A 24,779-nucleotide genomic window follows, 5' to 3' on the forward strand; every position below is an offset into this window, starting at 1 on the left:
CCGGAATGCAGCGAATCAGCGCTGACATTTTGTGAAATGCACTGAATGCAGCCAATCGCGCTGTCATTCAGTGCTCTGTAACGGGTTTACTGATGACCCAGCACTATATATACTTCAGCAGGAGGCGTGCCACGCACTTTCTTTGCAGGGGTGGTGTGGGGAGGTGGGCTATGTGGAAGGAGGCTGCACTGAGGAAAGAGGAAAACAGATTTTTATTCTTAATTTGGCGGCAGTATCTGTGCCAGCTAGCCCTGTTTGTGCTTTTTTCAATCAGTTTATTATTTAGGTGATCTGAGATGCTATGCCAGGGAGAGAAGCTGCTAGCAGTGCTATTTTTTTTTTCATTCACCCTGTGGGATATTCTGCAAGCAAACAAAATTTGGGTGTTGTGGCTGGGAGAGAGATATTTTCATCCATTTTCCTGGTGTGCCAACAATTCCAGCTTTTTAAAACTGAGTTTGTTTAATTCAAGTCACTCAGTCTCTCTGTGCACTGGGCTTCAGTGGGCAGTGGGTAGTTTGATAGACTGAACTTTATTTTTGGTATGGTCTGTGCAGTCAAGTGCCCAGTCTGCCTCTTTTGTGCTTACAAGCAAGCTGCGTGTGTGTGCACACCACACACATAAGAACATAAGAACATAAGAAAATGCCATACTGGGTCAGACCAAGGGTCCATCAAGGCCAGCATCCTGTTTCCAACAGTGGCCAATCCAGGCCATAAGAAACTGGCAAGTACCCAAGTCTATTCCATGTTACCATTGCTAATGGCAGTGGCTATTCTCTAAGTGAACTTAATAGCAGGTAATGGACTTCTCCTCCAAGAACTTGTCAAATCCTTTTTTAAACACAGCTATACTAACTGCACTAACCACATCCTCTGGCAACAAATTCCAGAGTTTAATTGTGCGTTGAGTAAAAAAGAACTTTCTCCGATTAGTTTTAAATGTGCCCCATGCTAACTTCATGGAGTATCCCCTAGTCTTTCTACTATCCGAAAGAGTAAATAACCGATTCACATCTACCCGTTCTAGACCTCTCATGATTTTAAACACCTCTATCATATCCCCCCTCAGTCGTCTCTTCTCCAAGCTGAAAAGTCCTAACCTCTTTAGTCTTTCCTCATAGGGGAGCTGTTCCATCCCCTTTATCATTTTGGTCGCCCTTCTCTGTACCTTGTCCATCGCAATTATATCTTTTTTGAGATGCAGCGACCAGAATTGTACACAGTATTCAAGGTGCGGTCTCACCATGGAGCGATACAGAGGCATTATGACATTTTCCGTTTTATTCACCATTCCTTTTCTAATAATTCCCAACATTCTGTTTGCTTTTTTGACTGCCGCAGCACACTGAACCGACGATTTCAATGTGTTATCTACTATGACACCTAGATCTCTTTCTTGGGTTGTAGCACCTAATATGGAACCCAACATCGTGTAATTATAGCATGGGTTATTTTTCCCTATATGCATCACCTTGCACTTATCCACATTAAATTTCATCTGCCATTTGGATGCCCAATTTTCCAGTCTCACAAGGTCTTCCTGCAATTTATCACAATCTGCTTGTGATTTAACTACTCTGAACAATTTTGTGTCATCTGCAAATTTGATTATCTCTGTTGCGGTTCTGGCCGCGAGTACCGCGGCCAGGCCCTGACTTCTGGGCTCCCGGTCCTGCTCCCGCTTCCAGGGGGCTGATTTGCAGCCTGTGTGGCGGCATCCCCCCTGGGGCGGCGCCGCTGCAAGCTCTCCCATGGACGCTTTGTTCCTAGTCGCGCGTACGCGCCACGGGCGCTTTTCTAGGCCGTTTCCCGCCAGAGCCGACTCCACCCAAATCCTGACGTCAGACGCCGCAGCCTTCATAAGCCAGCTGAGGTCTTCCAGTCTTTGCCTTGCAATGGGTTAGCTTCCTGGTTCCCTGTTGCGTTGTGCCCCGGAGTGACTCGTCTTGTTTCATCGCTCCGTTCCTGCCTGGGTCCAGTACCCGAGTCTTGCTACAGTTCCTGCCTGTTTCCAGAACCCGAATCCAGTTACAGTATCGCTACTGTCCTAGTCTGGTTCCAGTTACCTGTCCTAATCCACTACTCGCCTAAGTCCCAGCGGCCGGGCCCGTACGGGTTCCTCCCGGGGGGGCTTCGGCTTCCAAGGGTGAAGCCACCTAAGTCCCAGCGGTTGGGCTCCTATGGGCTGCAGAGGTGAAGTGGCATGGCTCCACCCGGTGGAGTACCAGCTTCCAGGGTGAAGAGCATCTATGTCCTGCCTGAACATCTGCCTCCCGGCCTGCTATTCATTAGAGACATTGACCATCCTTCCCAGTCTCCAGCAGGTCGGCCCAAGGGTCCACTAAACAGTGACTTCCACACAATCTCACTCGTCGTATTTCTTTCCAGATCATTTATAAATATATTGAAAAGTAAGGGTCCCAATACAGATCCCTGAGGTACTCCACTGACCACTCCCTTCCACTGAGAAAATTGTCCAGTTAATCCTACTCTCTGTTTCCTGTCTTTTAGCCAGTTTGTAATCCACTAAAGGACATCGCCACCTATACCATGACTTTTTACTTTTCCTAGAAGCCTCTCATGAGGAACTTTGTCAAACGCCTTCTGGAAATCCAAGTACACTACATCTACCGGTTCACCTTTATCCACATGTTTATTAACCCCTTCAAAAAAGTGAAGCAGATTTGTGAGGCAAGACTTGCCTTGGGTAAAGCCATGCCGACTTTGTTCCATTAAACCATGTCTTTCTATATGTTCTGTGAGGGAGAGCAGGCCCTTGAGGAGCGAGTACCTGTTCCCTGTAAGACACCTGAAATAAAGCAGAGGGCCCCCCAGGAGCGGTTACCCAGGTTAGCAATACACCGAAGGGCAGATAAGGAACATAAGATCATAAGAACAAGCCATACTGGGTCAGACCAAGGGTCCATCAAGCCCAGCATCCTGTTTCCAACAGTGGCCAATCCAGGCCATAATAACCTGGCAATTACCCAAAAACTAAGTCTATTCCATGTTACCATTGCTAATGGCAGTAGCTATTCTCTAAGTGAACTTAATAGCAGGTGATGGACTTTTCCTCCAAGAACTTATCCAATCCTTTTTTAAACACAGCTATACTAACTGCACTAACCACATCCTCTGGCAACAAATTCCAGAGTTTAATTGTGCGTTGAGTAAAAAAGAACTTTCTCCGATTAGTTTTAAATGTGCCACATGCTAACTTCATGGAGTGCCCCCTAGTCTTTCTATTATCTGTAAGAGTAAATAACCGATTCATATCTACCCGTTCTAGACCTCTCATGATTTTAAACATCTCTATCATATCTCCCCTCAGCCGTCTCTTCTCCAAGTTGAAAAGTCCTAACCTCTTTAGTCTTTCCTCATAGGGGAGCTGTTCCATTCCCCTTATCATTTTGGTAGCCCTTCTCTGTACCTTCTCCATCGCAATTATATCCTTTTTGAGATGCGGCGACCAGAATTGTACACAGTATTCAAGGTGCGGTCTCACCATGGAGCGATACAGAGGCATTATGATATTTTCTGTTTTATTCACCATGCCCTTTCTAATCCCAACATTCTGTTTGCTTTTTTGACTGCCGCAGCACACTGAACCGACGATTTCAATGTGTTATCCACTATGATGCCTAGATCTCTTTCTTGGGTTGTAGCACCTAATATGGAACCCAACATTGTGCAATTATAGCATGGGTTATTTTTCCCTATATGCATCACCTTGCACTTATCCACATTAAATTTTATCTGCCATTTGGATGCCCAATTTTCCAGTCTCACAAGATCTTCCTGCAATTTATCACAATCTACTTGTGATTTAACTACTCTGAACAATTTTGTGTCATTTGCAAATTTGATTATCTCACTCGTCGTATTTCTTTCCAGATGATTTATAAATATATTGAAAAGTAAGGGTCCCAATACAGATCCCTGAGGCGCTCCAATGGCCACTCCCTTCCACTGAGAAAATTGTCCATTTAATCCTAGTTCCTGTTTCCTGTCTTTTAGCCAGTTTGCAACCCACAAAAGGACATCGCCACCTATCCCATGACTTTTTACTTTTCCTAGAAGCCTCTCATGAGGAACTTTGTCAACGCCTTCTGAAAATCCAAGTATACTACATCTACACGTTAGATTAGTGCACAGAAAGGCACCGTGACAGTGGGCAGTGGGTAGTTTAACAGACTGAACTTTATTATTGGGATGGTCTGTCAGTCAAGTGCCCAGTCTGTCTTTTTTGTGCATACAAGCAAGCTGCGTGTGTGTGCACACCACACAAGTTACATTAGTGCATAGGAAGGAACCGTGACAGTGGGCAGTGGGTAGTTTAACAGACTGAACTTTATTTTTGAGACACTGTGCAGTCTAGTGCCCAGTCTGCCTCTTTTCTGCTTACAAGCAAGCTGTGTGACTGGGCACATAACACGCGTCACATTATTGCACAGCAAGGCACCGTGACAGTGAGCAGTGGGTAGGCACTAGGCAGTGACATTAAATCCATAATGTCAGGGAAAGCTAGATGTAGGCGAGTGATTAGGACTGTACGTCTAGGCCCTATGTCCCTACAAGGGTTTGACCTCGATTGCTGTGCCTGTCCGTCTAGGCCTTATGTCCCTAGGTGGGATTGACTCTGTCCTCGACTACTGTGCCTGTTCGTCCAGGCATTATGTCCCTACAAGGGTTTGACCTCGGTTGCTTTGCCTGTCCGTCCAAGCCTTATGTTCCTACAAGTGTTTGACCTCGATTGCTGTGCCTATCCATCCAGGCCTTATGTCCCTACTTGGGATTCACCTCTGTCCTCGATTGCTGTGACTGTCCATCCAGGCCTTATGTTCCTACAAGTGTTTGACCTCGATTGCTGTGCCTGTCCGTCCAGGCCTTATGTCTCTACAAGGGTTTGACTTAGATTGTAAGCCCTCCTGGGATAGGGAAATACCTACAGTATGTATGAAGTGCTGGAAAAGATTGAAAAGAGGAATATAAATAAATTAAAAAAAATTGCTGTGCCTGTCTGTCCAGGCCTTATGTCCCTACATGAGCTTGACCTCTGTCCTCGAATGTAGTGCCTGTTCATCCAGGTCATATGTCTCTACAAGGATTTGACATTGATTGCTTTGCCTGTCCGTCCAGGCCTTATGTTCCTACAAATGTTTGACCTCGATTGCTCTGCCTGTCCGTCCAGACCTTATGTCCCTAGGTGGGATATACCTCTGTCCTTGAATTCATTGCCTGTCTGTCCAGGCCTTAAGTCCCTAGGTGGTATTGACTCTGTCCTCGACTTCTGTGCCTGTCCATCCAGGCCTTATGTCCCTAGGTGAGATTCACCTCTGTCCTCAAATGCTGTGCCTGTCCATCCAGGATTTATGTCCCGACAAGGGTTGGACCTCAATTGCTGTGCCTGTAGATCCAGTCCTTATGTTCTTACAAGTGTTTGACCCTGATTGCTGTGCCTGTCCATCCAGGCCTTATGTCTCTAGGTGGGATTGACTTTGTCCTCGATTGCTGTGTCTGTCTGTCCAGGCCTTATGTCCCTTCAAGTGTTTGACTTCGTTTGCTCTGCCTGTCAGTCCAGGCCTTATGTGCCTACATGGGCTTGACCTCTGTCCTTGAATGCTGTGCCTGTTCGTCCAGGTCTTATGTCCCTACAAGGGATTGACCTTGATTGCTTTGCCTGTCCGTACAGGCCTTATGTCCCTAGGTGGGATTCACCTCTGTCCTCGATTGCTGTGCCTGTCTTTCCAGGCTTTATGTTCCTACAAGTGTTTGACCTCGATTGCTGTGCCTGTCCATCCAGGTCTTATGTCCCTATAAGTGTTTGACCTCGATTGCTGTGCCTGTCCATCCAGGCCTTATGTCTCTAGGTGGGATTGACTTTGTCCTCGATTGCTGTGTCTGTCTGTCCAGGCCTTATGTCCCTTCAAGTGTTTGACTTCGTTTGCTCTGCCTGTCAGTCCAGGCCTTATGTGCCTACATGGGCTTGACCTCTGTCCTTGAATGCTGTGCCTGTTCGTCCAGGTCTTATGTCCCTACAAGGGATTGACCTTGATTGCTTTGCCTGTCCGTACAGGCCTTATGTCCCTAGGTGGGATTCACCTCTGTCCTCGATTGCTGTGCCTGTCTGTCCAGGCCTTATGTCCCTTCAAGTGTTTGACTTCGTTTGCTCTGCCTGTCAGTCCAGGCCTTATGTTCCTACAAGTGTTTGACCTCGATTGCTGTGCCTGTCCATCCAGGTCTTATGTCCCTATAAGTGTTTGACCTCGATTGCTGTGCCTGTCCATCCAGGCCTTATGTCCCTAGATGGGATTCACCTCTGTCCTCGAATGCTGTGCCTGCCCGTCCAAGCTTTATGTCCCGACAAGAGTTGGACCTCGATTGCTGTGCCTGTTCATCCAGGCCTTATGTCCCTAGGTGGGATTGACCTCTGTCCTCGATTGCTGTGCCCGTCTGTCCAGACCTTATGTTCCTACAAGTGGTTGACCTCAATTGCTGTGCCTGTCAGTCCAGGCCTTATGTTCCTACAAGTGTTTGACCTCGATTGCTGAGCCTGTCCATCCAGGCCTTATGTCCCTAGGTGGGATTCACCTCTGTCCTCGAATGCTGTGCCTGCCCGTCCAAGCCTTATGTCCTGACAAGGGTTGGACCTCGATTGCTGTGCCTGTTCATCCAGGCCTTATGTCCCTAGGTGGGAGTGACCTCTGTCCTCGACTGCTGTGCCTGTCCGTCCAGGCCTTAGGTAGGATTGACTCTGTCCTCGACTGCTGTGCCTGTCCATCCAGGCCTTATGTCCCTAGGTGGGATCCACCTCTATCCTCGAATGCTGTGCCTGTCCATCCAGGCCTTATGTCCCTAGGTGGGATTGACCTTTGTCCTCGACTGCTGTGCCTGTTTGTCCAGGCCTTATGTCCCTACAAGTGTTTGACCTCGATTGCTGTGCCTGTCCGTCCAGGTCTTATGTCCCTACAAGTGTTTGACCTCGATTGCTGTGCCTGTTCATCCAGGCCTTATGTCCCTAGGTGGGATTGACCTCTGTCCTCGATTGCTGTGCCTGTCTGTCCAGACCTTATGTTCCTACAAGTGGTTGACCTCAATTGCTGTGCCTGTCAGTCCAGGCCTTATGTTCCTACAAGTGTTTGACCTCGATTGCTATGATGGCTCGGCTGAATAACGGTATAAAAATTTTAACAAATAAATAAATAAATAATACAGGTACCTGGCTCTGTGCTCTCCTGTCACTGTGACACAGGGTCCGGTACAGGGACACACAGTATCTGATCTATAAATATTACATTATACAGATACCTGGCTCTGTGCTCTCCTGTCACTGTGACACAGGGTCTGGTACAGGGGCACACACAGTATCTGATCTATAAACATTACATTATACAGGTACCTGGCTCTGTGCTCTCCTGTCACTGTGACACAGGGTCTGGTACAGGGACACACACAGTATCTGATCTATAAACATTGCATTATAAAGGTACCTGGCTCTGTGCTCTCCTGTCACTGTGACACAGGGTCTGGTACAGGGGGACACACACAGTATCTGATCTATAAACATTACATTATACAGGTACCTGGCTCTGTGCTCTCCTGTCACTGTGACACAGGGTCTGGTACAGGGACACCCAGTATCTGATCTATAAACATTGCATTATACAGGTACCTGGCTCTGTGCTCTCCTGTCACTGTGACACAGGGTCTGGTACAGGAGCACACACAGTATCTGATCTATAAACATTACATTATACAGGTACCTGGCTCTGTGCTCTCCTGTCACTGTGACACAGGATCTGGTACAGGGACACACACAGTATCTGATCTATAAACATTACATTAAGCAGGTACCTGGCTCTGTGCTCTCCTGTCACTGTGACACAGGGTCTGGTACAGGGACACACACAGTATCTGATCTATAAACATTGCATTATACAGGTACCTGGCTCTGTGCTCTCCTGTCACTGTGACACAGGGTCTGGTACAGGGGGACACACACAGTATCTGATCTATAAACATTACATTATACAGGTACCTGGCTCTGTGCTCTCCTGTCACTGTGACACAGGGTCTGGTACAGGGACACACAGTATCTGATCTATAAACATTGCATTATACAGGTACCTGGCTCTGTGCTCTCCTGTCACTGTGACACAGGGTCTGGTACAGGGGCACACACAGTATCTGATCTATAAACATTACATTATACAGGTACCTGGCTCTGTGCTCTCCTGTCACTGTGACACAGGATCTGGTACAGGGACACACACAGTATCTTATCTATAAACATTACATTATACAGGTACCTAGCTCTGTGCTCTCCTGTCACTGTGACACAGGGTCTGGTACTGGGACATACACAGTATCTGATCTATAAACATTACATTAAGCAGGTACCTGGCTCTGTGCTCTCCTGTCACTGTGACACAGGGTCTGGTACAGGGACACACAGTATCTGATCTATAAACATTACATTATACAGGTACATGGCTCTGTGCTCTCCTGTCACTGTGACACAGGGTCTGGTACAGGGGAACACACAGTATCTGATCTATAAACATTACATTATACAGGTACCTGGCTCTGTGCTCTCCTGTCACTGTGACACAGGGTCTGGTACAGGGGGACAGACAGTATCTGATCTATAAACATTACATTATACAGGTACCTGGCTCTGTGCTCTCCTGTCACTGTGACACAGGGTCTGGTACAGGGGGACACACACAGTATCTGATCTATAAACATTACATTATACAGGTACCTGGCTCTGTGCTCTCCTGTCACTGTGACACAGGGTCTGGTACAGGGGAACACACAGTATCTGATCTATAAACATTACATTATACAGGTACCTGGCTCTGTGCTCTCCTGTCACTGTGACACAGGGTCTGGTACAGGGGGACAGACAGTATCTGATATATAAACATTATATTATACAGGTACCTGGCTCTGTGCTCTTTTGTCACTGTGACACAGGGTCTGGTACAGGGGGACACACACAGTATCTGATCTATAAACATTACATTATACAGATACCTGGCTCTGTGCTCTCCTGTCACTGTGAGACAGGGTCTGGTACAGGGGGATACACACAGTTTCTGATCTATAAACATTACATTATACAGATACCTGGCTCTGTGCTCTCCTGTCACTGTGAGACAGGGTCTGGTACAGGGGGACACACAGTATCTGATCTATAAACATTACATTATACAGGTACCTGGCTCTGTGCTCTCCTGTCACTGTGACACAGGATCTGGTACAGGGACACACACAGTATCTGATCTATAAACATTACATTATACAGGTACCTGGCTCTGTGCTCTCCTGTCACTGTGACACAGCATCTGGTACAGGGGCACACACAGTATCTGATCTATAAACATTACATTATACAGGTACCTGGCTCTGTGCTCTCCTGTCACTGTGACACAGGATCTGGTACAGGGGCACACACAGTATCTGATCTATAAACATTACATTATACAGGTACCTGGCTCTGTGCTCTCCTGTCACTGTGACACAGGGTCTGGTACAGGGACACACAGTATCTGATCTATAAACATTACATTATACAGGTACCTGGCTCTGTGCTCTCCTGTCACTGTGACACAGGGTCTGGTACAGGGGACACACACAGTATCTGATCTATAAACATTACATTATACAGGTACCTGGCTCTGTGCTCTCCTGTCACTGTGACACAGGGTCTGGTACAGGGACACACACAGTATCTGATCTATAAACATTAGATTATACAGGTACCTGGCTCTGTGCTCTCCTGTCACTGTGACACAGGGTCTGGTACAGGGGGACACACAGTATCTGATCTATAAACATTACATTATACAGGTACCTGGCTCTGTGCTCTCCTGTCACTGTGACACAGGGTCTGGTACAGGGACACACACAGTATCTGATCTATAAACATTAGATTATACAGGTACCTGGCTCTGTGCTCTCCTGTCACTGTGACACAGGGTCTGGTACAGGGGCACACACAGTATCTGATCTATAAACATTAGATTATACAGGTACCTGGCTCTGTGCTCTCCTGTCACTGTGACACAGGGTCTGGTACAGGGACACACAGTATCTGATCTATAAACATTACATTATACAGGTACCTGGCTCTGTGATCTCCTGTCACTGTGACACAGGATCTGGTACAGGGGGACACACAGTATCTGATCTATAAACATTACATTATACAGGTACATGGCTCTGTGCCCTCCTGTCACTGTGACACAGGGTCTGGTATAGGAGGACACACAGTATCTGATCTATAAACATTACATTATACAGGTACCTGGCTCTGTGCTCTCCTGTCACTGTGACACAGGGTCTGGTACAGGGACACACACAGTATCTGATCTATAAACATTACATTGTACAGGTACCTGGCTCTGTGCTCTCCTGTCACTGTGACACAGGGACTGGTACAGGGACACACACAGTATCTGATCTATAAACATTACATTATACAGGTACCTGGCTCTGTGCTCTCCTGTCACTGTGACACAGGGTCTGGTACAGGGACACACACAGTATCTGATCTATAAACATTACATTATACAGATACCTGGCTCTGTGCTCTCCTGTCACTGTGACACAGGGTCTGGTACAGGGACACACACAGTATCTGATCTATAAACATTACATTATACAGGTACCTGGCTCTGTGCTCTCCTGTCACTGTGACACAGGGTCTGGTACAGGGACACACACAGTATCTGATCTATAAACATTACATTATACAGGTACCTGGCTCTGTGCTCTCCTGTCACTGTGACACAGGATCTGGTACAGGGACACACAGTATCTGATCTATAAACATTACATTATACAGGTTCCTGGCTCTGTGCTCTCCTGTCACTGTGACACAGGGTCTGGTACAGGGACACACAGTATCTGATCTATAAACATTACATTATACAGGTACCTGGCTCTGTGCTCTCCTGTCACTGTGACACAGGGTCTGGTACAGGGACACACAGTATCTGATCTATAAACATTACATTATACAGGTACCTGGCTCTGTGCTCTCCTGTCACTGTGAGACAGGGTCTGGTACAGGGACACACACAGTATCTGATCTATAAACATTACATTATACAGGTACCTGGCTCTGTGCTCTCCTGTCACTGTGAGACAGGGTCTGGTACAGGGGGACACACAGTATCTGATCTATAAACATTACATTATACAGGTACCTGGCTCTGTGCTCTCCTGTCACTGTGACACAGGGTCTGGTACAGGGACACACAGTATCTGATCTATAAACATTACATTATACAGGTACCTGGCTCTGTGCTCTCCTGTCACTGTGAGACAGGGTCTGGTACAGGGACACACACAGTATCTGATCTATAAACATTACATTATACAGGTACCTGGCTCTGTGCTCTCCTGTCACTGTGACACAGGGTCTGGTACAGGGACACACAGTATCTGATCTATAAACATTACATTATACAGGTACCTGGCTCTGTGCTCTCCTGTCACTGTGACACAGGGTCTGGTACAGGGACACACAGTATCTGATCTATAAACATTACATTATACAGGTACCTGGCTCTGTGCTCTCCTGTCACTGTGAGACAGGGTCTGGTACAGGGACACACACAGTATCTGATCTATAAACATTACATTATACAGGTACCTGGCTCTGTGCTCTCCTGTCACTGTGAGACAGGGTCTGGTACAGGGGGACACACAGTATCTGATCTATAAACATTACATTATACAGGTACCTGGCTCTGTGCTCTCCTGTCACTGTGACACAGGGTCTGGTACAGGGACACACAGTATCTGATCTATAAACATTACATTATACAGGTACCTGGCTCTGTGCTCTCCTGTCACTGTGAGACAGGGTCTGGTACAGGGACACACACAGTATCTGATCTATAAACATTACATTATACAGGTACCTGGCTCTGTGCTCTCCTGTCACTGTGACACAGGGTCTGGTACAGGGACACACAGTATCTGATCTATAAACATTACATTATACAGGTACCTGGCTCTGTGCTCTCCTGTCACTGTGACACAGGATCTGGTACAGGGACACACAGTATCTGATCTATAAACATTACATTATACAGGTACCTGGCTCTGTGCTCTCCTGTCACTGTGACACAGGATCTGGTACAGGGACACACAGTATCTGATCTATAAACATTACATTATACAGGTACCTGGCTCTGTGCTCTCCTGTCACTGTGACACAGGGTCTGGTACAGGGACACACAGTATCTGATCTATAAACATTACATTATACAGGTACCTGGCTCTGTGCTCTCCTGTCACTGTGACACAGGATCTGGTACAGGGGGACACACAGTATCTGATCTATAAACATTACATTATACAGGTACCTGGCTCCGTGCTCTCCTGTCACTGTGACACAGGATCTAGTACAGGGACACACACAGTATCTGATCTATAAACATTACATTATACAGGTACCTGACTCTGTGCTCTCCTGTCACTGTGACACAGGATCTGGTACAGGGACACACACACTATCTGATCTATAAACTTTACATTATACAGGTACCTGGCTGTGTGCATTTCTTTGCACAAAATGCTTGGCAGCACTTTTCATTGCCGTCACATTCTGCATCGCTTGCACAGCTGGTATTTGCAGCTGTGTTTGTACACGGTATTCTGGGTAGTAGTATCTTTGGGCATTCTCCCTCTTTAACTGTAATAGAAAGAATAAATTGTTAGGCCCATTTCTTTCTCCTGGACTGCAGGCAGCTCTCTTCCTGTCGGTGGAACTCAGGAAATGGATATCCTGGAACCTTTTTTATTTTATTTATTTTAGTATTATTATGTGCCAACATTCGATCTGAGATATCACATCGGTTTACATTCACGTACTGTAGGTATGTCTCTATCCCCAGAGGGCTTACAGTCTAAGTTTTGTACCTAAGGCAATGGTGGGTAAAGTGACTTGCCCAAGGTCACAAGGAGTGACAGTGGGTCTTAAACCATGGTTTCCTGGTTCATAGCCCAGTGCTCTAACCACTAGGCTACTCCTCCTCCCTTTGCTGCCTACCAATATCAGCATTTGTAAATGAAAGCCTTTGTTCCCTTCCAGGGCCAGAATCCAATCCATGTTTCACAGTTTTCAATGTAAATATACATGAAACGTATTTGAATGAAACAACGGCTGTGCAAGGTCATAGATCTTTTGCATATTCTTAATGGACGTCCTACAAACCCAACTCAGCTGCTACATCCAATGCCCAATGTTTGACCCCTGAGCCTAAGGATGGTCTCTTAAAGCTCCAGTAATGCTGGCAGAAAGTGAACTTGTCAAACAGGTAAAAACTCAAAATAAAAACTACAGGGTGGTCCCTGGAAAAGTAGCCTGCCTCCAATAACTGGTAATGGATCCATGGGCCACCCTGTACTTAGCTGGACTGCTAGATGATGGAGGGGTAAAAGGTACTCTCAGTGAAATTGATGCTAAATGAATTCTTATGTTCTTAATTGAATAGTATTCAGGAGATTCTTATGCTTGAAATGCAGTTTTCGGGAAGATAGAATAGCATGCTTCCAAGATTACTATTGAATTTGTTGGAAGAGATACCAGTTCCATAGATGATTTTCAAGGGTGATTATTCAGATGAACTGAATTAAATTATGGTGAACCTGGAATATGTTGTAGGCCACATTGATAACCTAAAGAGTAGCAAATCACCTGGACAAGATGTTATGCACCCCAAGGTTCTGAAGGAATTCAGAAATGAAGCATGCTATTCTTAAGAAACCTAAACTTGACCCTTCCGACCCATTCAACTACCGCCCTATATCCAACCTGCCATTTGTTGCCAAAATCCTTGAAAAAAACCGTTAATAACCAACTCTCAAACTACTTAGACCAACACCAAATTCTCTACCCATCACAACACGGCTTCAGAAAGCGTTTCAACACTGAAACCCTTCTTCTCTCCCTCTCTGATTTCATCATCAGAGGCTTTGACCAAGGTCAAACTTACATCCTAGCCCTATTAGACATCTCAGCAGCCTTCGATACCATCAACCATACTATTCTACTCGAGAGGCTAGCTGACATTGGCATATCTGGGACTCCTCTACGCTGGTTCAAATCATACATAAACAACAGACAATACAAAGTAAAAATTGAAAACCATGAATCTGAACCAATCAACATCACAAGGGGCGTCCCTCAAGGCTCCTCTTTATCTTCCACACTCTTTAATATATACCTCCTCCCCCTTTGCCAGCTGCTTTCAAATCTCAGTCTACCACACTTCGTCTACGCAGACGACGTACAGATCCTTATACCTATCTCCGATTCCATCAACAATGCCCTAAAAAGATGGGACAGCGCCCTTACATCCATTAACTCTCTCCTCACTCAGCTCAACCTAGCCCTAAACCCCACCAAAACAGAACTTATGATCATCTCCCCTCAATCCATCAATTCATTACTTACTCCTGCAACTAATGCTCCTCCCCCCCCCCCCCTTCACACTTTCTCCCAAACCGTTAGGAACCTGGGTGTCACACTCGACCCCCAATTCAGCCTACAAAAATACATTGCATCCACCATCAAAGACTGCTATTTCAAACTTCACACCCTTAAAAAACTTAAACCCCTCTTGCACTTTAATGACTTCAGAACCGCCCTACAAGCCCTTATGTTGTCCAAAACAGACTACTCAAACTCTTTGTTCCTAGGTCTCCCGAAAAACAGCCTTGCCCCCCTTCAACTACTGCAAAAAGCAGCTGCATGTATATTAACCAGCTCCCGCAGAAAAGAACACATTACACCTGTCTTCAAACAACTACATTGGCTTCCTATCACTGCCAGAATCCAGTTTAAAACCCTCACCCTCATACACAAAGCCGTCCACAATCCTGACATGCTCTGGTTCTCTGTCTTCACATCCGTTTCCCCTCCAGACCTACCAGAACACCCTACACATCAAATATTCACACTCCATCTCCCAAACTTTACCACCTAACAACCACCAAACAATGTGCGCTATCCCTAGCTGGACCCTCCTTATGGAACTCTATCCCCACCCATCTACGCCATGAAACCTGCCCCAAAAAATTCAGACAAAACCTCAAGACGTGGCTTTTCGCACGAGCCTATACATGAACCCCCCCGCTTTTTACTCCTGCTCTCCAACCCCCTCCCCTGCCCCTCTCCTCTCCCCCCTAACCCAGAACTTTTTCAATTGTAAACAATTTACTTGTATATAATATTTGTATATAATTTTATTGCCTATATATGATTATGTTTTCACGCTTATAGTCATATTACTACGCTTATATTCTTCTTGTACAGTAATTCCCATTTTATTTCCCCCCCTTACCATCCCCCAGTTCCCTTATCAGTTTCATTGTAAAGCCCTGTTGGCCAGTTTTATGTTACATGGAAACCGATGTGATGTTTGCTTAACGAATGTTGGTATACAAAAACTTTAAATAAATAAATAAATAAATAAATATATAAATGAAATTTCAGATCTGTTAGTTAAAATTTGTAACCTATCATTAATATCATCAATTGTACCGGAAGACTGGAGGGTGGTCAATATAAGCCTGATATTTAAAAGGGGCCCCAGGTCTGATCCTGGAAACTAAGGACCAGTTATCCTGACTTCAGTGCTGAGAAAAATAGTGGAAACTATTCTAAAGCTCAAAATCAGAGAGCATATAGAAACACATGGTTTAATGGAAAACAGTCAACATGGATTTACCCGAGCAAGTCTTGCCTTACAAATCTGCTTCATTTTTTTGAAGAGATTAATAAACATGTAGATGTAGTGTATTTGGATTTTCAGAAGGCATTTGACAAAGTCCCTCATGAGAGGCTTCTAAGAAAACTAAAAAGTCATAGGATAGGAGGTGATGTCCTTTCGTGGATTACAAACTGGTTAAAAGACAGGAAACAGAGAGTAGGATTAAATGGACAATTGTCTCAGTGGAAAAGGGTAAACAGTAGAGTACCTCAGGGATCTGTACTTGGACCGGTGCTTTTCAATATATTTATAAATGATCTGGAAAGGGATACGATGAGTGAGGTAATCAAATTTGCAGACAACACAAATGTATTCAGAGTAGTTAAATCATATAAGAACATAAGAACATGTCATACTGGGTCAGACCAAGGGTCCATCAAGGCCAGCATCCTGTTTCCAACAGTGGCCAATCCAGGCCATAAGAACCTGGCAAGTACCCAAAAACTAAGTCTATTCCAGGTTACCGTTGCTAGTAATAGCAGTGGTTATTATCTAAGTCAACTTAATTAATAGCAGGTAATGGACTTCTCCTCCAAGAACTTATCCAATCCTTTTTTAAACACAGCTACACTAACTGCACTAAACACATCTTTTGGCAACAAATTCCAGAGTTTAATTGTGCATTGAGTGAAAAAGAACTTTCTCCGAATAGTTTTAAATGTGCCACATGCTAACTTCATGGAGTGCCCCCTAGTCTTTCTATTATCCGAAAGAGTAAATAACCGAGTCACATCTACTCGTTCTAGACCTCTCATGATCTTAAAGACCTCTATCATATCCCCCGTCAGCCGTCTCTTCTCCAAGCTGAAAAGTCCTATCCTCTTTAGTCTTTCCTCATAGGGGAGCTGTTCCATTCCCTTTATCATTTTGGTCGTCCTTCTCCGTACTTTCTCCATCGCAATTCTATCTTTTTTGAGATGCGGCGACCAGAATTGTACACAGTATTCAAGGTGCGGTCTCACCATGGAGCAATACAGAGGCATTATGACATTTTCCGTTTTATTCACCATTCCTTTTCTAATAATTCCCAACATTCTGTTTGCTTTTTTGACTGCCGCAGCACACTGAACCGACGATTTCAATGTGTTATCCACTATGACACCTAGATCTCTTTCTTGGGTTGTAGCACCTAATATGGAACCTAACATTGTGTAATTACAGCATGGGTTATTTTTCCCTATATGCATAACCTTGCACTTATCCACATTAAATTTCATCTGCCATTTCAATGCCCAATTTTCCAGTCTCACAAGGTCTTCCTGCAATTTATCACAATCTGCTTGTGATTTAACTACTCTGAACAATTTTGCATCCTCTGCAAATTTGATTATCTCACTCGTCGTATTTCTTTCCAGATCATTTATAAATATATTGAAAAATAAGGGTCCCAATACAGATCTCTGAGGCACTCCACTGCCCACTCCTTTCCACTGAGAAAATTGACCATTTAATCCTACTCTCTGTTTCCTGTCTTTTAGCCAGTTTGTAATCCACGAAAGGACATCGCCATCGCATGGTGGCAAGTTTGTGAACTATATTGTCAGACCTCGTATGTAGATTTGCACCCAAAAATACTGTTTTTGGGTGATAGATAATCTTATGTATCAAGATCAAAACCTATCCTTCACTTGAAGGGGAGACTCACTCCAGTTCTCAGAATAGAAATTTTGTTCTGTGCTATCTGTATGAAGTAAGAGATTTGTCCCCAGGATGTGAGTAAGAGACTCATCCCTTCTTTCTGAGGGGGGAATCACGGTACCCTCTGATACTTTCAGAGATTCCTCTATGATTTTCTGTTCTTACCTGCCGTATCCTGAGCAGATGCCCGTGGGTGCATCCAGAAAGTGAGCAGGGCTAGGAGGAGGAAGATTCCAGCCGCTGTCTTCATGGTACAGCTTAGAACTGTGTCTGGGTATCTAGCACTGATCTGCTGGGGATTTGTACACGGGAGGAGCAGAGGAGGATGAGTCAAGCATGACATGATCTATGCGCTGACCCACATTGCTCTGTTTCACAACACATTCAGACAGCTGAGCCCATTATATTAAAGTGTGATGGTTTCTGAAGAACTGTAGAGGCAGAGAGAAATTCCCACATTGCATCATTACCCAGCAACCTCAGCTCAGCCTTGGGGCTCAGAGATGAAGGTTCAGCTACTAACAATATTTATTTATTTATTTATTTTATTAATAATATAAATTAATAAATAAATAACAATATATCTGCTTTATAGAAAGGGAGAATATTATGAACCCTGAAGTAGTTGATCCTGGGACAGAAATATTTATTTTCTGCAGATGGGAGATTTTGACAGAAAATGGATACAAAAATGTAAAAATTACAGCAAACACTGTAAAAACTGTATACATTCTGGCTGCATTGTCAGCTTTATTTCCTGTGATTTCTACAATTTGTCAGCATCTCCAGTATTAATATCACAGTTTTCATACAATACATGAATCTACAAAAAGATTACTGAAAAATATTCTGCATCAGTCTGAAAGACTTGATATTATATAAGTAAAGACAACAAAATGATAAGCACACAGGATCCCTCGTTGCAGAGACATGAAGAGAGAGCTGGAGAGAAAGTAAGGCAAGAACATAAGAACATGCCATACTGGGTCAGACCAAGGGTCCATCAAGCCCAGCATCCTGATTCCAACCTGTAGGAGGTGCCTGCACCATCTCAGTTCCTGTTGACCTCCCTGGACCCCCCGAAGAACGGGAGGACTCCTTTGAAGGAGACTGTTGCGATCGAGCCTGTTCATGGCAGGGCCGTGAGCAGGCTCTTACCTTTGGCCTGGAGGCCATGAAGCACAGGCCTTTCCTGCGGCATGGAGCCGCCACCGTCCCGCGACCCGGTAAGGCCGCAGCCTGCCTCTTCCTACTTGTGGCAGGAGCCACTGACGCTGGGACCTTGCGGTTCAGCCGCTGGCACCGCCATCTGGTGCCGCGGCCTGGAGGCTGCATTCCTCGAGGTTTCCGGTCCGGCTGTGCTGCCTCTCCTTGTTGGGCCTGCCTTGAGGCCTGCTCCGTCTCCTCTCCGGCTCAGCATTGCAGCGGCAGCATGGCCGCTGTCCAGGGTCCTGCCCCTTCCTCCTTAGGGGCGGGCCCGCGGCTTCTGCCTGGATTTAAAGGGCCAGCCAGGTGTGGCCCATCTGAATTCCTCCCAGGGAGGTGCCTGCTTCCTGCCCTAAATAAGGGCTTCTCCGTCAGTCAGTCTTTGCTTCGGCAAGGTGCTAGTCCTCCTGGGCTACTTCTCCCAAGGACTCCTTGTTCCAGCTCCTTCCTGGCATCCTGATTTCGTCCTTGGACTTCCATATCCTATATCTTTGTATCTCTATGGTCTCCTTGATGTCCTGATGTTCCTAGATGTCCTGATGTTCCTTGATTTCCTGATGTTCCTTGATGTCCTGATGTTCTAAGTTCTGTCATGTTCCCGTTCCTAATGCACCAGGAGGTGGGACCCGTGCCTCCAGAGATTTTCTGCTTTTACTCCGAGTTTCCATACTCCAAGCTTTTATCTGGTTCCCTAGTTCCAACTCCGGAGGATCCGAGCAGTTTCCACTAACCTGCGCTATGAGACGATTTGAGCCAGTCTCGATCTCCTCGTGGTCCGCGACCAGCGATCCAGCTGTGTAGGGTGCGAAGGGGACAGTGTGGTCTGCGACCAGCCCCACATGCTGTGTAGCGCGCCTGAGGGTCTTGTTCATCCCTCTTGTTTCCTGTTTTCGTTCCAAGCTCCACATCAGAGTCTTCACTCCAAGTTTCAGTCATCATTCCAAGCTCCAATGCTTACGAACTTCTTCCATCATGGCCTCTGTCCAGCCTACAGTCTCTGCTACATCCTGTGGCAGGTCCAAAAGGGCTGGAATGGTCGGAGGACCATTCAGAGACCACCATTGCACTGGTGGTCTCTGAAGAGGATGTTGGGGAGGTACCCATAATGGAGAAGGTTTTCATGGGTAATGATTCAGATGGACTGAATCAAATCACGGTGAACCTAGCAGCTGTGGTAGGCCTGATTGACAAACTGAAGAGTAGTAAATCACCTGGACCGGATGGTATACACCCCAGAGTTCTGAAGGAACTAAAAAATGAAATTTCAGACCTATTAGTAAAAATTTGTAACTTATCATTAAAATCATCCATTGTACCTGAAGACTAGAGGATAGCAAATATAATCCCAATATTTAAAAAGGGCTCCAGGGGCGATCCGGGAAACTACAGACCGGTTAGCCTGACTTCAGTGCCAGGAAAAATAGTGGAAAGTGTTCTAAACATCAAAATCACAGAACATATAGAAATACATGGTTTAATGGAACAAAGTCAGCATGGCTTTACCCAGGGCAAGTCTTGCCTCACAAATCTGCTTCACTTTTTTGAAGGAGTTAATAAACATGTGGATAAAGGTGAACCGGTAGATGTAATATACTTGGATTTTCAGAAGGCATTTGACAAAGTTCCTCATGAGAGGCTTCTAGGAAAAGTAAAAAGTCATGGGATAGGTGGCGATGTCCTTTCGTGGATTGCAAACTGGCTAAAAGTCAGGAAACAGAGAGTAGGATTAAATTGACAATTTTTTCAGTGGAAGGGAGTGGACAGTGGAGTGCCTCAGGGATCTGTATTGGGACCCTTACTTTTCAATATATTTATAAATGATCTGGAAAGAAATATAACGAGTGAGATAATCAAATTTGCAGATGACACAAAATTGTTCAGAGTAGTTAAATCACAAGCAGATTGTGATAAATTGCAGGAAGACCCTGTGAGACTGGAAAATTGGGCAATCAAATGGCAGATGAAATTTAATGTGGATAAGTGCAAGGTGATGCATATAGGGAAAAATAACCCATGCTATAATTACACAGTGTTGGGTTTCATATTAGGTGCTACAACCCAAGAAAGAGATCTAGGTGTCATAGTGGATAACACATTGAAATCGTCGGTTCAGTGTGCTGCGGCAGTCAAAAAAGCAAACAGAATGTTGGGAATTATTAGAAAGGGAATGGTGAATAAAACGGAAAATATCATAATGCCTCTGTATCGCTCCATGGTGAGACCGCACCTTGAATACTGTGTACAATTCTGGTCGCCACATCTCAAAAAAAGATATAATTGCGATGGAGAAGGTACAGAGAAGGGCTACCAAAATGATAAGGGGAATGGAACAACTCCCCTATGAGGAAAGACTAAAGAGGTTAGGACTTTTCAGCTTGGAGAAGAGACGACTAAGGGGGTATATGATAGAGGTGTTTAAAATCATGAGAGGTCTAGAATGGGTAGATATGAATCGGTTATTTACTCTTTCGCATTTTAGAAAGACTAGGGGGCACTCCATGAAGTTAGCATGGGGCACATTTAAAACTAATCGGAGAAAGTTCTTTTTTACTCAACGCACAATTAAACTCTGGAATTTGTTGCCAGAGGATGTGGTTAGTGCAGTTAGTATAGCTGTGTTTAAAAAAGGATTGGATACGTTCTTGGAGGAGAAGTCCATTACCTGCTATTAAGTTCACTTAGAGAATAGCCACTGCCATTAGCAATGGTAACATGGAATAGACTTAGTTTTTTGGGTACTTGCCAGGTTCTTATGGCCTGGATTGGCCACTGTTGGAAACAGGATGCTGGGCTTGATGGACCCTTGGTCTGACCCAGTATGGAATTTTCTTATGTTCTTATGTTCTTATGTATTGGCCACTGTTGGGAACAGGATGCTAGACTTGATGGACCCTTGGTTCTTATGTTTTAGCATCACTCCATCTGAAGGAGGGGGCGTGATATGTAGTGAGATTTTATTACTCAGCCTGCCTTCCCCTTCCTTCCCTCTGCTGTTTCTGCGGGTTTCCCACCACAGCCCCTTTAAATCTAGGCGTGCACGCGCGTGCCTAAAGCAAAGTGACTGGAATTATGTGGTGGCGGCGTCTCCCCTCCGCACATGAGGAGAGACATGACTGGGACTGGAGAAGGCTGCGGAGAAGCTGGTGGAACCTGGGAAGATGGAAGGGCCAGGTCCAGGATGCAGGCGTTGGGGTGAATAGGGCCAGTTGCGGGCCTTCCTTAACCGAGACACGCAACGATACCCCCCCTTTATGCCCCCTTCTTGGAGGTCTGGGTTTGCCCAGTTGGGCTTGGTGGAACTGCTGAAGAAGCCCTTTGTCCAAGATATTATATGCTGGTACCCAGGAATTTTCTTCAGGACTGTACCCCTCCCAAGAGAGGAGGTATTTCCAAAAGTGACCTCTCCTTCAGATGTCGAGAACATCTTGGACTCAGTAGATTGTGTCAGTCTCCGAGGTGACTTGAGAAGGTTCGGGAGCTGTACGTGAAGGCCAAGAGAGCACTAAAGGCTTGAGTAGTGAGATGTGGAAGGAATTATGTATTTCCAGTGTAGCTGGAAGATGAAGCTGGTAGGTCACTGGGCCAATGCATCAAGTGAATGGGAAAGGCCCGATGTACCTGGGAGTGAACTGCTGGGAGGGAAGCTTCAAACGAATATGGTGGGTGCTCAGCCATATCCTATCACCAGGTTGAAATTCTGGGGTAGATCTGCGAAGGGAGTCTGAGGATTTCTTGGCACGTGCAGGTCCAAAGGGCCTGAAGGGCATCCACAGTTGCCTGAGCTGCTGGAGAAGGCACTGAGAGAAGAACTGGTAGAAGAGCCGTGGCTGTCTGCCGTATACCAGGGAGAAAGGGGAGACTCCTGTGGCTGCCGCAATGTGCGAATTATGAGAAAATTCAGCCCATGGGAGTAGTTGAGTCCAGTTGTCTTGCTGGTCATTGGAGTAGGCACAGAGAAAGCACTTGAGGGAGCGGTTCATCCGCTCGGCTTGGCCATTTGCCTGGGGATGGGAGGCAGTGGTCAGGCTGATGGAAATCCCAAATTTTCTGCACAAAGAGTGCCAGTAGCGTGCAACAAACTGAGGCCCCCTGTCAGAGGCAATGTCTATGGGTAACCCATGGAGGCGGAAGTTGTGGTGGAAGAACAGATGTGCGAGTTCAGGTGCTGAAGATAAGGCGGGAAGATTTCATTGATCATGTGTTGGAACACCACAGGGGCATTATAAAGGCCGAATAACATCACAAGGTATTCGTAATGTCCATCCCTGGTATTAAATGCTGCCTTCCAGTCATCCTTGGGATGAATCCCCTTTACACTCACCACTGCTCCCGGTAGCAGCCTCCCCGCTTCTTCCCCTCTGCCGGGGCTCCCGAGGCCCAATCGGGGCAGGAGCCCGCCCGCATTAAAATTAGCGAGCCGTGCAGTGGAGGCGGACGCGAAAACCAAAACAAAAACAGGAAAAAGAAAAAAAAGAACAAAAGAAGAGAAATAAAAGAAGGAAGCGACCCCCAACTCTCGCGGTGAGTTTTGCCACGTCCCCGACAGGCACCCGGCCTATCAGAGGGCGCCATCCTTCCACATCCGGCACTCATCCAGCACTCATCCTTCCAGTCTCCAGCACTCATCCAGTGCTCATCCTTCCATGTCCGGCACTCATCCAGCACTCATCCTCCAATGTCCGGCACTTATCCAGCGCTCATCCTTCCAGGCTCTAGCACTCATCCAGTGCTCATCCTTCCAGGCTCTAGCACTCATCCAGTGCTCATCCTTCCACGTCCAGCACTCATCCAGCGCTCATCCTTCCATGTCCAGCACTCATCCAGCGCTCATCCTTCCATGTCCGGCACTCATCCAGCACTCATCCTCCAATGTCCGGCACTTATCCAGCGCTCATCCTTCCAGGCTCTAGCACTCATCCAGTGCTCATCCTTCCAGGCTCTAGCACTCATCCAGCACTCATTCTTCCATGTCTGGCACTCATCCAGCGCTCATCCTTCCACATCCGGCACTCATCCAGTGCTCATCCTTCCATGTCCGGCACTCATCCAACACTCATCCTTCCAGGCCCCAGCACTCATCCAGCGCTCATCCTTCCACATCCGGCACTCATCCAGTGCTCATCCTTCCACGTCCGGCACTCATCCAGGTTCCAGCACTCATTCAAACCACATCAAACCTTCCAGCCAAACCTGCCCAGCACCCGCTCAATCCTCATCAAACACCTAATACAACCAGCCGCTAGCACTCATCCTAAAAGTCTTCTACTCTCTTCTAATCCTTCTCCAACACTCTCCCATCCAGCCTCAAACACTCATCAAACCTCTCCATCCGGTGCTCATCAACCCCATCAACCTCTTCTCTGAAATTACGAATCAGTTCTCTAATAACCAACTCACCAGTTACTACAAGCTTCAATGCCTATTGGTCTCCCAATACCAATTCTCCAACAAAGGTCCATTTTCACAGGAAAACCATCAGTGATTTCCCGTCCACCTGCCTACAAATCCCTCATCCCCATCATGATTTCCCCTCTTACACAGACTCTAGGCCTAGCTCTTTTCTCTTTGATTTTATTCAACGCCCAATCTCTTACCAAAAAACCACTAATACTCAATGACCTTCTTCTGGACACTAATCCTGACCTATGCGCAATAACTGAAACATGGCTTAAACATACGGACACCGCACTAATAAACCAACTTCCTACTGAAACCCACGATTTCTTCTCTATTCCTAGACAGAAAAAAAGGGGTGGGGGTATTCTCCTTGCAGCCAAAAAAGAGCTGAGACTTACACAATTCCCAATCTACTCTCCTACAAAAATTGAAGCCGGCTTTTTCAAATCTGACCGTCTGCAAATCATTCTAGTTTATGCCCCCCCAGGACTTTTGGACTCAGACGCCTCTCCCATTCTAGAATTAATAGCAACTCACCTAAATCTGGAGTCTCCAGCCATTATACTGGGAGATTTTAACTTATATGTTGACAACCCCTCTCCCTCTACAAACTGCGAAACATTCCTAAATGCCATGACCGCCATGGGATTCAAGCAGATAATCAACAATCCCACCCACAGAGCAGGTCACACTTTGGATCTCATTTTTGTAAACTCAGGCATCTCACACTCAGCACCACCC

At 45.9% G+C, this 24,779-nt stretch overlaps 1 protein-coding gene across 1 annotated transcript in view; it reads right to left on the bottom strand.

Annotated features, from left to right (window-relative positions):
- LOC115079772 (WAP four-disulfide core domain protein 3-like) overlaps positions 1–24,779 on the bottom strand; it is a 127,343-nt gene that overhangs the window by 28,589 nt on the left and 73,975 nt on the right. The window contains exon 5 of the mRNA XM_029583621.1: positions 12,569–12,715. Coding sequence (XP_029439481.1) covers positions 12,569–12,715 — 147 coding nt within the window. The remainder of the gene's footprint in view (positions 1–12,568; positions 12,716–24,779) is intronic.

Source organism: Rhinatrema bivittatum, chromosome 1 (assembly GCF_901001135.1).
Source record: "Rhinatrema bivittatum chromosome 1, aRhiBiv1.1, whole genome shotgun sequence".
Lineage (NCBI taxonomy): Eukaryota > Metazoa > Chordata > Amphibia > Gymnophiona > Rhinatrematidae > Rhinatrema > Rhinatrema bivittatum.